General features: G+C 39.9%; 1 protein-coding gene across 4 annotated transcripts in view; it reads left to right on the top strand.

Moving 5' to 3' along the window:
- Positions 1-14361, top strand: part of CCDC169 (coiled-coil domain containing 169) — a 65601-nt gene continuing 51240 nt past the window's right edge. For 3 of the 4 annotated variants that reach the window (XM_071448343.1, XM_071448341.1, XM_071448342.1), the window contains exons 1-4: positions 264-426; positions 6463-6545; positions 6995-7105; positions 7202-7242. In XM_071448343.1, coding sequence (XP_071304444.1) covers positions 314-426; positions 6463-6545; positions 6995-7105; positions 7202-7242 — 348 coding nt within the window. In that variant the 5' untranslated portion in view covers positions 264-313. Of the gene's footprint in view, positions 215-263; positions 427-6462; positions 6546-6994; positions 7106-7201; positions 7243-14361 lie in introns of those variants that run through there. The other variant, XM_071448344.1, reaches the window with a different exon arrangement.

Below are 14361 nucleotides of genomic sequence, written 5' to 3'. Positions count from 1 at the left end.
TGCTGGGCATTTCGCTAGACGGAGGACAGAGCAGCCCGTCAAACGCGGGCCTTCACCGCAGCGGCGGGCGAGCGCTGCTACAAACGCGGCGGACGGGACGGGGCGGGGGGCGCCCGTCGGGGCCGGGGCAGGTGCCGGCGGTAGCGCCCGACCCCGTCGCCCTTCTCGGCTTTCTGTGAGCAGCGGGAGAGCCGCGGGGAGTGAGGAGTAAAAGGTGCCCGAGCCGGGGCTGGGGTGGCTTCAGCGCGCCGCTCCCTCGGGCTCCGCCGGCCGCCCGCAGCCGTCACCCCGCGCAACGTCGGCCACGCGGGGGATGCGAGCGGGACGGGCGCCGGCGGCAGCGGCGGCAATGGGGGAAGGCGGCGGCCGGCGGATGGCAGAGCCGGAGCGCTTGGCGCTGGAGTTGGGGCGGGAGAGGCGGAAGCAGTGAGTCCGGCGGGGGTCGCGGCGAGGCCGGGCACAGCGGCGAGGCCGGGCACAGTGGCGAGGCCGGGCTCAGCGGCGGCTCCGGGAGCGGCACCGCAGCACCGCCCGCGGGGCACTCCCGCCGCCTCCCTGCGGCAAAATGGCGGCTGTGTCCGTGGCGAGGGGAGCGGGCTGGGCCCACAGTGTGCCGGGAGCCCCTCAGCGCGGCCCGGCTGTGCGGGGAGTGCCGCTGGCTCTGCTGGGCGCCGGGAAGGGCTGGCCCGAGTGATGCGAGTGGCACGGGGAGCCCGAAGAAGCGGGATAAATCATGTCAGCCGAAAAGGAAGATACGGCTGGCTGCCATGGTTAACCGCAGCACGCAGCTCAGCACCACACAACCGCTCTCTCCCTCTCCCCTCCGTGGGTGGGATGGGGGAGAGGAGGAAGGAACGGCGAAAGAGAGAAAATTAGCGGGTTGAGACAAGGCAGTTTAATAACTAAAAAGTAACAACAACAACAACAAGGAAACAAACCCAAGAAAAGCAATTGATGCAAAAACCTCCAGGTGTTCACCACCAGTGGGACAATGCCTTTCCCGAGGCTAAGCAGCCCCAGCAAGTCCCAACACCTTAGTTTTTCTTTCTGAATGTGACATGATTTAGTATAGGATATCGCTTTCGTCAGTGGTATCAGCTGTCCCAGCCATATCCCTGCCCAACTCCTTGTGCACCTCCAGCCCTCTCACTCATGGGGTGATGAGCAGAAAAGGCCTTGACCCAGTGTAAACAATGCTAGATGGTAACCAAAACATCACTGTGCTGTCAACACAGTTTTCATCACAAATCTGAAACATAGTCCCATGTTACCTACTATGGAGAGAATTATATGTGTCCAAGGCGAGCCCAGTACACTGGGCTGGGAAGCCACTTTGGGGGAAAAACAGAGAAGACTTTTACATGGGTGCATGCCTCACTGGGGGAAGACAAATAAAATGGAGAATGAGGTGCCTTTATGGACACTTCTTTCTACAAGGTTGAGTAAAAGTGGAAAGCTGGATTTCACTTGTCTCTAGGGTTGGTAAATATCTCTGAGACCTCTAAGTAAGGTATGGCATTTCTGCATGTAGTTTGCAGGGATGAGGATGTGTTTTAGCAGTCAGTCCCCTTGCTAAAGCAGCAGTTGTTTCAGCACTGTGATAATTGTTGATTCTCATGCCTGGTGGGATTGGTTTTTTCCCCAGTTTGCTTAGGAAGCTACATATTTTTCCCTGTGTTGAAGAATATGATTGCCTTTTGAGTGTTAATAAATGGAAACAGGAAATGTCAGAAGCTCCTGTGCTGCCTTAATTCAGACCCTTGATATTTACATTTACATACCGTTTTCAAGCATTCTATTCATACTGATTTTTTGCCTGAACAATGTTTCTTTCAGTGTCTGAGCTGCAGACCTCTTCAAACTAGTCCTGCAGTTGTGGACTTTATAAAACGTTCATTCATAAATGGAAGAGGAAAACCCAGGACTAACAGATTCAAAATGGCACTTTATGTATTCAAAATGGCACAAAAAGTAGCTTGGACGTGCTTGCACCAATGTGTAAGCAAATGACCTTTAATAAATCTCCTGACTTAGTAGTGCCTCAGGGTAGGTAGATCAGTTATCCTCTGCATGCACCAGTTCTTTTACCTGACACATGGCATTAATGATGATCAGGTCAAAAGTTGAGTTGTGGTGACTTTATGGATAAAAGCAAAATATATGTTCAATAAAAATCTTTATGGTGGTGGCAGTAAAAGACTTTCAGCTCCAAGTGAAACTATTTTCTTTGTGTGCGAATCGACAGTATTATTATTGTCTGTTTCCCAGGAGCTATTTATTCAGCTTAATTGCCAATGACCAGGCTTGTTAGACATCTCCATCTAAACCAGTGGCATGTGTAGTCAATGAATACAGAATAGCTTTTTGAAGGTGTGATTCATCTGACCTACTTTGCCTGGCTGTTCGAGCAGGAGATGACTCACACCCTAGGAGGTGCCAGTTTCTCTCCCTTGGGTAGAAAGCAAGCTGAGGATGAGTGGCTTGCAGATAGATGTCTGCATTCCTATACTGCCATCTCACCCTTGTGTTCTTTTTACTGGCATATATGATTGTTGTGCCAATTAGGCAGTTTGCTAACAGCCCACCTACCGCTCTCATTTAGCAGTCATGAAGAAGAGATTTCTGCTTCACAGAGTAAATTGAATCATCCATGTCCATAAGGGCATGTTCCTAATGTACCTACTGATTCTCGATGATTGTGGATGTAGTACTGTGAAATCTTTCAAATTTTTTTCTGACTGTCATGAAAGTCAGCTCAAATCTGACTCTGTGTTGTTGTGATCAAGATTCAGTGTACGTTTTGATTGGGAAATGTCATGGCAAATGTTTCTGGGAGAGAGAGAGAGAGAGAGAGAGAGAGAGAGAGAGAAGGCATATAATACTGCAGTGCACTATTAGACAAAGAGGTTTTAAAGACATATATTCATACATGTCAGCTACTTAGTAATGTTGATGGAATTGTATGTTACTTCAGCTTGTGAGATTTCATTTCCTGTGGCTTTCCTTGCCAGGAAAGCTGCAGCATTTTCCCAGCACACTGCTGACTGCAAGTGTCAGGAGTCCAGAGCTTTCAATACTGTGCGGGCTCTTCTATGTGATGCCCCTCCACTGTGCAATATTGTTTCTGCTCTGTTCGTAGATTCTGAAGGCATCTGTGCATTTTATCTTCTACAGGGCTCAGTAAAGATCTGCCATGTTATAGAGCTGATGACTTGCCCTGAACTTCTCCTGACTTTTCTCCTGAGTTTTTCTCTTCACTATAGAAAATCGCTTCAGGCAGCCTTTTGCCTGATGTGTGTTCCAGATATCCAGACCTGGGTAGCAAAATGTGCAGGAAAATGGTTTTCATCCTAAATGGCTGCCATTGTCAAGTAAAGTAACACCTTAAGCCTTGAAAAAGAAATTTAGCTTTTTTTTTTTCTCTTTTATAGTTTCAATCAGCGCCTTCTTAACTGAACTGCATATTTTTTTCTCATTTTCTTCACAAGAGCTTTTTTGTTATGCTTAGTATGCAAGGATGTGGTTAGGTTCTCATGAAAACTTAAATGTAAGGTTTCAGGATTTACAGGCTTTCTTCTGTGATGACTGTAAATTGTCCATTGACATGGAGAAGATTAATAGGTCTTGAATAGACTATTTATGTCTATGTGGGGTTGCAGGTAAAAAGTGCAATGCAGTCCCTCTAAGCAAAGACCAAGTCTCTGGGCAGGTAGCCAGCTATACACAGATGCATTAAATTCACACTAACAGATACATGGCATGACCTTCACTTCCTATCACAATTAGAAATAACTCCAAAAATGCAAAATTAACATTAAACCCCAGCAATACTTACCAAGCCTCTCAAAGTGATTTATTTCTACATCCCTTCTCTATCTGGGCAGGGACTGCATTTTACTGAATATACACTGCCTAAAATAGAGTGGTTTCACCCTGGATGCATTCTGGGTGCTACTGGACTATTAAATGTTGATTAACAATTATATTTTTTTTAAAAACTGGTTTCTGTTCCCACATAGAAAAAACACTTTCTGTCAGTGTAGCAATTACAGCGTGACACCTGATAATTTACCATTTTCGTACATATATTCATCAGAACAAAATATAATTGGAATTTGGCTTCTAGTTTTGTTAATGGTGCAGAAAGAATAATAAAATCTAATGAAAGAAATGTTTTATCTAGTCTTGGAATGGTAACAGAAATTGAAAACTGGAAACACTGGATTTAAAGAGTTTATTCTTCCTGTGTTTTCCCTCTGCATCTGAGTACTTAGTTAAGATTTCTTTGAAAATGAAAACAATTTCATTTTGATACGGCTCAGGTCTGGTTACAGCTTTGACTGTTTCTAATTTTCAGTGTTATTTCCTTTTAAAAACTCCCATTTTAGCTCTCACTGTCATCATAATTTCCTCTTCTCCAAGCTCTGAGAAGTTGATAGAAATCTGCTTTGCAGAAACCTTATCTATTTGTGTTGAAATGATAGCAGCAATGTAGTAAGATTTTGTCTTTCTTCTTCCTAGCCATCTGCCTCTTTTATTTGGAGTGGGAGAAAACAGGCAGCAGCAATCAGATTTCCTTTGGTTTTCCTACGTCTAAAGCTTTTTGAGTCATGCTTCAAGGCTATCTTTGACTGGGTTTCACCCTATCCTTTTTGTCTCTAGCAAGTTACCAGTTATTTTTTTGCCAATGCGCCCCCTGTCTTAATTTAATGTTGGTAAAGACAAAAAGAGCAATAGAGCAAGGAGGGCTTGGAAGCCCCACCTCCCCCCTGCCATTCAAGATATCTGTCCTACTGTTCTCTAGTGTGTCTCTTTCACTGAAAACAAACTTGGCTTACCTTGAATTACTCTTTTTTATATTTCTTTGCGATTTCAGCTCTTCAGCCCTCCTTATTCCAAGCTTACCTTTTCAACTCCCTGTGAGCAGTTGGTTTGCTTCTGCAGCTTGCAGTTGAAATCTGTTGTTTCAAGCTATGAAAAAGAAGTGATTGTGTGCACTAGGAGTGCAAAACCAACTGAATGTGAGCACAAGGAGTGCAAGAGGTGATGCAGTCTCTCAGTAATCAATCTCTGTCATCAGAGATTTGATTTCTCAGAGGTTATATAATTATTTCTTGAAGAGTGTTTCTTGTGGACATGTTCAGAAAATTAATATCCGTGTTGACAATGGAAGCTCTCCTGTAAACACCCCCCCCACCCCCAAATATTACAGCCTAATAATTTTCTCACTTGCATGTTTTAATGAGCTAGGCTTCAATGTTTCAAAGACACCAGTCATCATTTCGGCATTGTAAAGCATTTCCCAAAGGGCTTTCTTTGTAGAGTTTGTGTTCTCAGTTCTTTTGGAATATCTTAATTTGGGCACTGAAAAATTGAGGTACCCAAGAACCATTGACTGTTTTTTTTGAAATGTTGGCCTTTCAAACTTAGCTTTAAAGGACAAAACTGCAAACTGCCTCTGCATTTCTGTGCATTGTGTTTTTTGCTTGCACCTATCTTGGTGTGGCCTGACTTCCTGAGACCTCACAGGCAGGAGCCTTTCTCCATAGACATCTCCTCAGAGAACCAGGCTGTTAGCATGAATATGGTCAATAAATTATCAGTAATGTGCTCTTGATTTGATCAAGATCATAGGGTTCATTGTAAGACACTGAACTACCATCTGGCCACTTTGAAGGATGCGAGTCACCCAGCACCTTGTCTGAAGCATGCCAGGTGGGTTGTGCTCTTGTCAAAGTCCCCTGCTACCTTCTCCTTCTGATTATACCTTCCAAGGCAGAAGGAGCCTGGTTTTCCTCATACCTTTCAGCTTTCTGGCTGACCAGTATACAGGATAGGCAAAAATATATTTTCCTAAAAATGGTGGCTTGAGGTCCTGTATTTTTTTTAACACTCATCTTACTTTAATTACTCACTTTCTTTTCTGATAGTCATAAAACATCATTTGTTTTGATTGAATTTAATATGGGTGCAATTTAGGAAATTACTATTAATCATTGAGCAGTAAGTCAAAATGAAGAACTAATTCAGAATTTCAAATAGTACATCTCTCAGGCATATTTTTGTTTTAAAAAACATACTCATTGGGCATCTTCTTTTAGATGAAAATCTAGAGTCAGTGTCCCCTCTACATTTTTTTTAATTCTGATGCATGGCTAGAAAATTACTGTATTTTAGGAAATGTCAATCTTGGGTTTTTGTGGAAGTAGTTTTATTTGCAAAGTAGAAATGCTTCATTGTTTTAAAGACACTGCAATAACCACTGTAGTAACCATTTTTCAATACATTTAAGGATGGACAAGATAATGTAACTACATAGAAATGACCAATAGATTTGAATCTTCTGAATCAATCTTCTGAAAATATATTTGATCTGATTTTTTCTGATTTCAATAATATGACTAGTACAAGAGCCGTTTATTGGCTTGTGTAGCAATTTATTGACTTCTTTTAATACCACAGGCAGATGCTTGAAAGCTCAATATTTGAACTGAGAAACACTGTAACAGAACTAGAAAAAAGTCTTAACAGTACTGAAAATGAAGGTAAGTGAATTACAACAGTCTTTCTAATTGATTGGGAAACACAGATAAATAATTATTATAGGAAGAATCTACAGGGGCTCAGATTTTATTTAGAAATTTAAATTTTTGCTTTTCAAACATGACTATTATAACTGTGGTGCTTCAGATGTGAAATTAAGAAATACTATGTGTGGCCATGCTAGCTTTTTACTGTTAATTATTAATGAAACTATGAATAATATAAATTCACAGAGTTGGTTAATATTCTGACCACAGTAAAAGCCTAGTGAAAATTTCCCTTGATTTATATTTTCAAGCTCTTTTATATGCAAAGATGCTTATTATGAGGATTACTAAGTGAAGATTTTCTCAGTCTCCAGTTAGTTAAAAGGAACAGATTTAAAAATGCTTTTGCTTAAAATTACATTAACTAATCTGGAAATATAATAATTCTGTATTTGTTCTTTAAGATAATGAATGGAAAACCAGATATGAGACACAAGTAGAATGGAACAAGCAGCTGGAAAGGCAAATTAATGTTCTTCGAGATAAGGTGGAGCTTATTCGTGGAAATCCAGCAGGTAGAAAGGGATATTCGTAGCTTTTTCAGTAGAATTAGTGATGATTAGAGATGTTGAAATTATATCAACAGGTCACAATTTTCTGCTTATTTGTAGATAAACTGTCCCTTGTTCGCACCTTTGATAAAATGCCTGTGGTAAGTACTGTGACATTTAGTTGGCTTAACAAATCACAGTCTAGTTGGAAAACTCATATAGTCTTTGTTTTTTCATGACAAAAAATAGCAGCAGTCTGGTCTAGAAGAAAAAAACAATCAGTTCTGCTTATGTTTTTATTGTTTCATATATGCAATTGCTTATAAAATATTGAGTAAAATCCTTATGTAGGAAGTATATAAAACCTGATGTTGGGAAGAGTTATGTAGTGAAATTTATTCCTGAGTGAAGGTTTTATAGTTGAATCTGCAGTACGGCTTGTGAGATGGAATAGCTGGACTAGATCTATGAATAAATGGGAAAACATTAAACCTCATGGAATCATTTAGTCTTTGACCACTCTCACAATAAAAGGTGTCTTTAGTTGTGACAAAATAGAGTTCCAGCTGTTTCAGTCTTGTCCTATCACTGGGCACTGTTGAGAAGAGCCTGGCTGTTTCTTCTTCATTCCTTCCCATCACAAATTTATACACATTGATAAGAACCCCTGGACCTTCTTGTCCCCAGGCTGAACAGTTGCAGATCTCTCAGCCTTCCCTCATCTGTCAGGTGCTCTGGTCTCTTAATCATCTTCATAGCCCTGTGTTGGACTTGCTCCAAGAAGTCCATATCATTCTTGTACTGAAGAGTCAAGAACTGGACCCAGCACTGCCACTAAATCTCATGAGTGCTAAGGATAAGGGTTGGAATACCTCCCTTGACCTGCTGGCAGCATCTTCCTAATGCAGCCAGGCAGCCACAGGCCACCCTTGCAGCAAGAGTGCATTGATTACTTGGGGTCACCTTGCTCACCAGGACCCCAAAGACATCGTCTCCCAGGCTGCTTCCTAGCCAGTCTGCTCCAGCGTATACTGGTGCCTTATTTCTCCCCCAGGGGCAGGACTGCATTTAAACTCCACATGATTCCTCTCTGCCTGTTTCTGCAGCTTCTTGAGGCTCCTCTGCATGGAAACACAATCTTTTGTTGTATCAGTCAGTAATCCCTGTTTTGTATTAACTGTGATAACCTAAGTGAGTATTTGGAGTAACATTTTACATAATATAGTCACAGGAAAAGTTCTCATTTTACAGTAAATTTTTGCATCACTGAAGGAAATATCTGTTTTCATTTTTTAAATTTTATTCCTTAATGCACTCATACTTCATGTCCTTTATTTCAACACAGCATAAAATGTTTTTTCTGCAATCTTGAGGAGAAAATGCCAAGGAAAAAAACCCAGCAAATGTTATGGCGATTTTGTCTTCTAAGGTAGTAAATAAAGTAAAAAAGTAATTGTAGATTCAGAACTGCTTTTCCCTTAGCCTGTCATCTGCTGAAATATTTGATAACTTTTCTGCTTCTTACCCACTTTTAGAAATAGGGAAGGTAGATAAAGATGTGATAATTCCTTGTAATACATTGTGATAATGAACATTATGAAGCAAGAGTGTTGTGATTTTTATTCCTGTTGCCTATACTTACAGAAGTGTTACCATCAGACTTTTTTGGTACTTCAGAATCTGAAGATTGTTGGAAGTTTAGTGAGCCTAGAGGAAGCTGCGTGCTCTGTTAGTGGGAAGGATGATTATCTGCTGTAAACAGGATGTGAATAATTAACTACTTTTTCTGATCTGATCCAAGGCTTTCAAACAGTCAGCATTTTTGCCAGTTTCAGTGTTGTCCTAAGGACCATGGTGCTTTGTAGGTCGGCAAGATTTTTTTTTTCTTTAGCAGCCAATTAAAAAGAGAACAGAATCTTCCCCATCCCACTTTCCTGTTTCACTAAATTCATCTGATAATACAGCTGGGATTATGTTCAAAGAAAAGTCTCGAAGACAGAACACTGATCTAAAAAATTTACAGCAGTCTGCTTTTTATGATAATATTCCTGTCAGCCTGTAAAGCACAGACTGGCATGCATAGCTACAGTATCACAAGTATTTATTTCCCTCCAATTGCCAGTACTCTCCTAACCAATCAAATTACACCTAGCCAGGCACTCCAGGAGGCATTACCCGAGGGATAATCCCCTTTCCCACCAACCCAGTACATTTCTAATCCCTGCTATGCACTGCATTGCCTGTTCACCAATGAGCCACAGTTCTCAGAGGTTTGATTACTGTTTCCATAAAGGGAAGAATGCCAGCCCAACTGAAAGGTTCATCCTGCCAGAAGGAATCTAGAAAAGCTTGAGGAGTCCTAGGCTCAGTGAAGCCTGGGAAAGTCTGGAGCCCATGTGCTAGACCATGCAGTTTCAAATCCTAACTTAATTCTTCCACCTTAGAGTTAATAAATCCTCCTGTTTGCTAATCAGAAAGGGAAGTGCTTTAAGGATTTAATGAAATGTTTAATTTCTTTTCTTGTTTTGATTTTGGGAGATGGAAAGAACAGAAAAATAGTAAGGTATTATGTGGGCTTTGCTGTTTTTTGGTTTTGTTTTAGTTTTTTTTTTTAACTGAAGCTATTAGAAAGGTAAGTGTTTATTTACAGATACTCTTGGAGAATGAAGAGCTGCTTTGCTTTTTATATATATAATTTTAGATGATAAAACATTGGTAAAAATACACAGATAATTTTTTGTGGTGTTCAAGCATTTAGGTTTGTTAAAGTTCTTTTGGGGTTTTGAGGGTTGTTCAGTAGATTAGGGAAGAATATTTAGCTTCTTCACAGATGAGAATAAAGAGCAGATGTGAGTGGTAGAAAAACAAAGAGTTTTCAGCCAGTCATCAATATACATTTGCTCAAAGTGAAAATGCTGAGAGTGGGTATATAAAGCATGGCGCGTGTGTCTGTAAAATCAAAAGTACACTGTGATAGTCAGCTTTCAACTTGCAGTTGCATATGAATAGGAAATATATTCCTATATGAAAATATTCTTCCTAAGTGTATTGCATAGGAAAGATTTCTTCACTGAAAGGCTTGTCAAGCACTGGAACAGGTTGCCCAGGGAAGTGGTTGAGTCACCATCCCTGCAGGTATTTAAAAGACAAGTATTGTGATGCTTGGCAACATGGATTAGTGGTAGACTTGGCACTAATGGGTTCATGGTTGGACTTGAAGTTGATTCTGTGATTATGTGAAGCTCTATGGAAAGATTGAAAAGGGGTTCTTTCAGCAAGGTGATACAATTATACAATTCCTACAACGTGGCAATTGTAGACAGTAGATTTTCAGTAGATTTTGTTTTGAGCAACATATTTAGAAAATTAAATATTATTTTCAAGTACATATAACCTGTCTTCCCAAGAAATTTAAAATTATATCTAGCGTTATTAGAAGGACCTCTAATAATTCTTAATTTATTGAACAATTTCAGCTGTATTTAACAGAGGAGTTATCTCAAAGTTGCTAAAGAGATTTAGCTCACTCAAGCTAGTTATTTAAGGTCCCACTATAGTGAATAGAGGGAGAAAAACATACCTATAGAGTAATTCATCCTCTTTAGATATAGGTAGAGTAAAATATTTTCTTAATATCAAGCACTTCAGGCAAAATAAAAAAAAAGGTATCAGTCATCAGGGACCTGGCAGTCAGCAAGCTATAAAAACCTGAATGAAAGAGAAGAATACAAATGCAAATTCTGGAGTGATGAACAAGGAAGCACAGAGGATTTTCTGTGTTGAAAAATTGCAGTAATTGTTGAAGATGGTTTGCACTATTTTTGCTTTAGAATTAGAATTGAACTGAAGGATAATTTCTTTCTATTAAAAACACCCCTACACCATTTATATATACAGTTATTACTCTGAAGTCTTTATACTGATATGAGATAATCCTTTTTTTTTTTTAATTCAGAAAAATTATGTAGATGTCATGTAGCAATAAATGCAGAACCAATACCTTGAACACAGAAATTCTTACTGCCAAGGTCTAGAAAATTTTTTTTTTTGTGTACTGAGGGCAGATTAAAAATAAAAGTGACAAGCACAAGGGAGTTCCAACAGTGAAAACTGTTTAGTCAGTAATTTCCTTTATGTTCCAATGAAAAATACAAATGTCATATAGTACTTCAGAAATAATTACAGAAGGAATGCATTCTCTCTAAAGTATAACAAGATGTGAATTTTACTTACATCTTTTAAACATGCTGCTTTCATTTGTTTGCATTTTTTCATAAAATGAGTTTTGGTAAAATACATGTTCTCTGCTAAGCATAATTTCCCATATAAGCAGAAAGGAAACTATTCCTTTCTCTCTCACCATTTGTGCAGGAACGAATCCCTAGATAGCAGCTTTAGTATGCAAATACTGAAAAGCACACTGCGAAATCAGTTCACAAGAGCACACTCCTGATAGCATTGCCTTAGCAACGCTCTAGTTAAGATTAGCCCAGGAACCAGGGCTTCTGGGATAAATCACCATTTTTTCTGAATGTCCAGCACCACAGAGGAGAAAATTCTGACATTAAGGGCCAGATACTTGCTATGCAAAGCTGCCTTTCTATAAGGACAGTGACCACAGAGCTGATAGCCTTACACAAGCACCTCAGAGTTTTTTGCTGTCAGTTTTAAACTATAAGCAGAATGTGTGGCAGTGTCACTCTGGAGACATATGTGATTGCAATATGACAGGAAAGGTACCTTGGGTTTCTGAAAACATGCAGTGAAGACCTTGTATTTCAGTAGGTGTTGATAACTGCCTATAGGGACCATCAGCACTTATAATGTCATAGGAAATGTTGACAATTCTCCTAGCAAGTGACTCTTAAATGAACCTTGTTGCTCTTCCTGGGTTAAGCCATGAGTATCTCTATGGAAAGAAGAAATCTAGTATCCTAGCTTTTCATGAAACTTGGAAGTATTTTGGAGAACGTTCTGTCTCTGGTCTGACTGCCCTAAGCTGTTATCCTGCCTCCTCACAGACTTCCCCTTCCTACTCCTTTCATTTGACCTTCAAGTAAATACTTCAAATACCTCCAAGAGACCTTTTTTCTTTTCCTTGTCAAGTTGGCATTAATTGTTCTTCCTGGTGGCTTTGCTCAAACCAGGAGATTGTTTTACTCAAATCACTTTGTGGTGTGCCCAGAGGCAGAATATACTTTGTGTTTCAAAGAAAACAATCAGAGAAAAGTCTTGGAGTCAAGTGACATTCTTATTTGTCTGTTGTCAAGAATTCCTCAGTTCCTTGTTCTATCAATCTGAACCACAGCGCTGGAGGTCTCCGTTTTAACTTCGCCTGCCCAAGTCAGCGCATAACCCCTGTGAACATTGTGCAGAGACCACTGAAATAAAGATTTAGGGAGTGAGCATCCCACCCTTGTGCACTAGTACAGCACACTAAAGCAATTCCACTCTGGGTCTGGTTTGGAATCTAAGGATGGTGCTGACCACAAGGGGGCACTTGGCATTTAGGCAAGCGCAGGGAGCCTTTCCCCGCCTGCGCTGACGCTTTAAGAGGATCCAAGTGTATGTTGCATGGAGAAATACGCTAGGCTAAATAATTTTGAGGTATAATTTTTTTATGCGATGTATGACTCGTGAACTTATTGATACCAATCTAAAATCCATTTCCATTTCAGTAAAACTAAGGATGTATTATTTGGTTTTGCTACTAGTGAGTTTGAAATGATATGTTAAAGGCTTCTTGTGTTGCTTTTTTTAAGGAAAACTGACAGATATATTGCTTTTTTTCTAAATCATGGAGAAAAAATAAAGATCAAGCAAATTGCCATAAGGATCATTAGTCTGCCTGAGCAGGGCTCTGATGAAAACAAGTTTGAGCTGCTTGATGATGCCACGGATTTTTCACCTTGTCTGTTGTGAAATGATTGTTAGAAATTGTTACCTCTGTTGCCACTGAGAGCAGGGCAAGGAAAAATCCAGAATGAGAGCAACTTTTGTGGGTGGCCTTAAAATTCACTTGCATTATCTTTCCATATAATTTCATTTTCTTGCAATATTAAGCCAAATGTGTAACTTCAGTCAAGTGAAAAAAAAAATGGTGGGAAAAAAGAAACTGGAGAATTGGTGTTCCCTTTGTAAAACTCTGGACTTGGTCATTGCTGGACACAAGATTAATGTGTCTTTGCTCTGAGAGTGAGCCATGCTAAGCACCACAAAATTTTGTTATATAAAGGAAGTATTCATTTAAAATCTCAGTGTGTCTTTTAGCTTTTTACCAGCTTTCTCAGAGTGGTTTGACATAGATGATATATTGAAAACTAAGGATCTTAAATTCAGGTTAAATGCCTTAGCAGCTTATGTCTTCTTTTCAGGCATACAATGTCCCACTATTCAAAGCTTAGTAGAAGAACCTGTAATGAATCTATCTTTAAAAAAAGATCAGGATTCAGTTAAACTACTTCTAAAAAGCTTTTCCAGAACTTACCATACTGGTTTATCCTGGAGTTTTGTGGACAATTTTTCATTCTGGGGGAAATCTGCATAGTTCAGAAGCTCCTTCTGGTTCTCTTGACCTATCACTGGTCTTTTCTTTGTTTACAGTCTTTTTCATGATGTAACAACTCTGCTACAAGTCGGTGTTACTGTATGCTTTAAGTTCTGTTTTCTGTAAACTTTTGTGTAGTTTTACACAAGTAAAAGTGAAGTACTTTTGAAGTACTAGGCTGATTATACAACCATGATCATAGAGAATTGAATCTGTTTTGGTGAGGTTTCTTTCTGCATGCTTCCCACAGATTTCAGGAAAGACAAATCCAGCTCTTAATGATTTGGCTGAGTTGATATGCTGTTGTTTCTCACTTCTTGATTTGTGTTGATGTACAGCAGCTAAAACCTGCAGATAAACAAGGACTCTGCTAGTTCCCCAATAACTGCCTTGAAAGTAGGAGTGGGAGATAACTTACAATCAGTCCTGGCTAAAGTAGACCTCTAGAACCTCTATGAAGTTTTGTCCTTTAAAGTTTCTTAGTGTCTGGTTTTGAAATTGCATTCTATAGTGTTTGGGGACTTGGAGAGGTCTTTTAGTTGAGTAGGAACATCTGTGTCATGAGATTTCCACAAGAACTTTAGTACTGCCATACTGAGCTCTGTGTCATCAATTAGGTTCATGGATGCAGGAATAGAAGTTCTCAGGCTGGGTTAGCTGAGTAAATTTAATAGGTATTAGCTGTGAGAAACGCAGCTAGATTGGGATTCAAACAGGTTGCATATTAGAGATG

Source organism: Agelaius tricolor, unplaced genomic scaffold (assembly GCF_023055355.1).
Source record: "Agelaius tricolor isolate 1412-34295 unplaced genomic scaffold, bAgeTri1.0.p SCAF_26, whole genome shotgun sequence".
NCBI classification, from domain to species: Eukaryota; Metazoa; Chordata; class Aves; order Passeriformes; family Icteridae; genus Agelaius; species Agelaius tricolor.
Note: the sequence above shows the minus strand (reverse complement) of the source record. Positions and strands in the feature narration are given on the sequence as shown.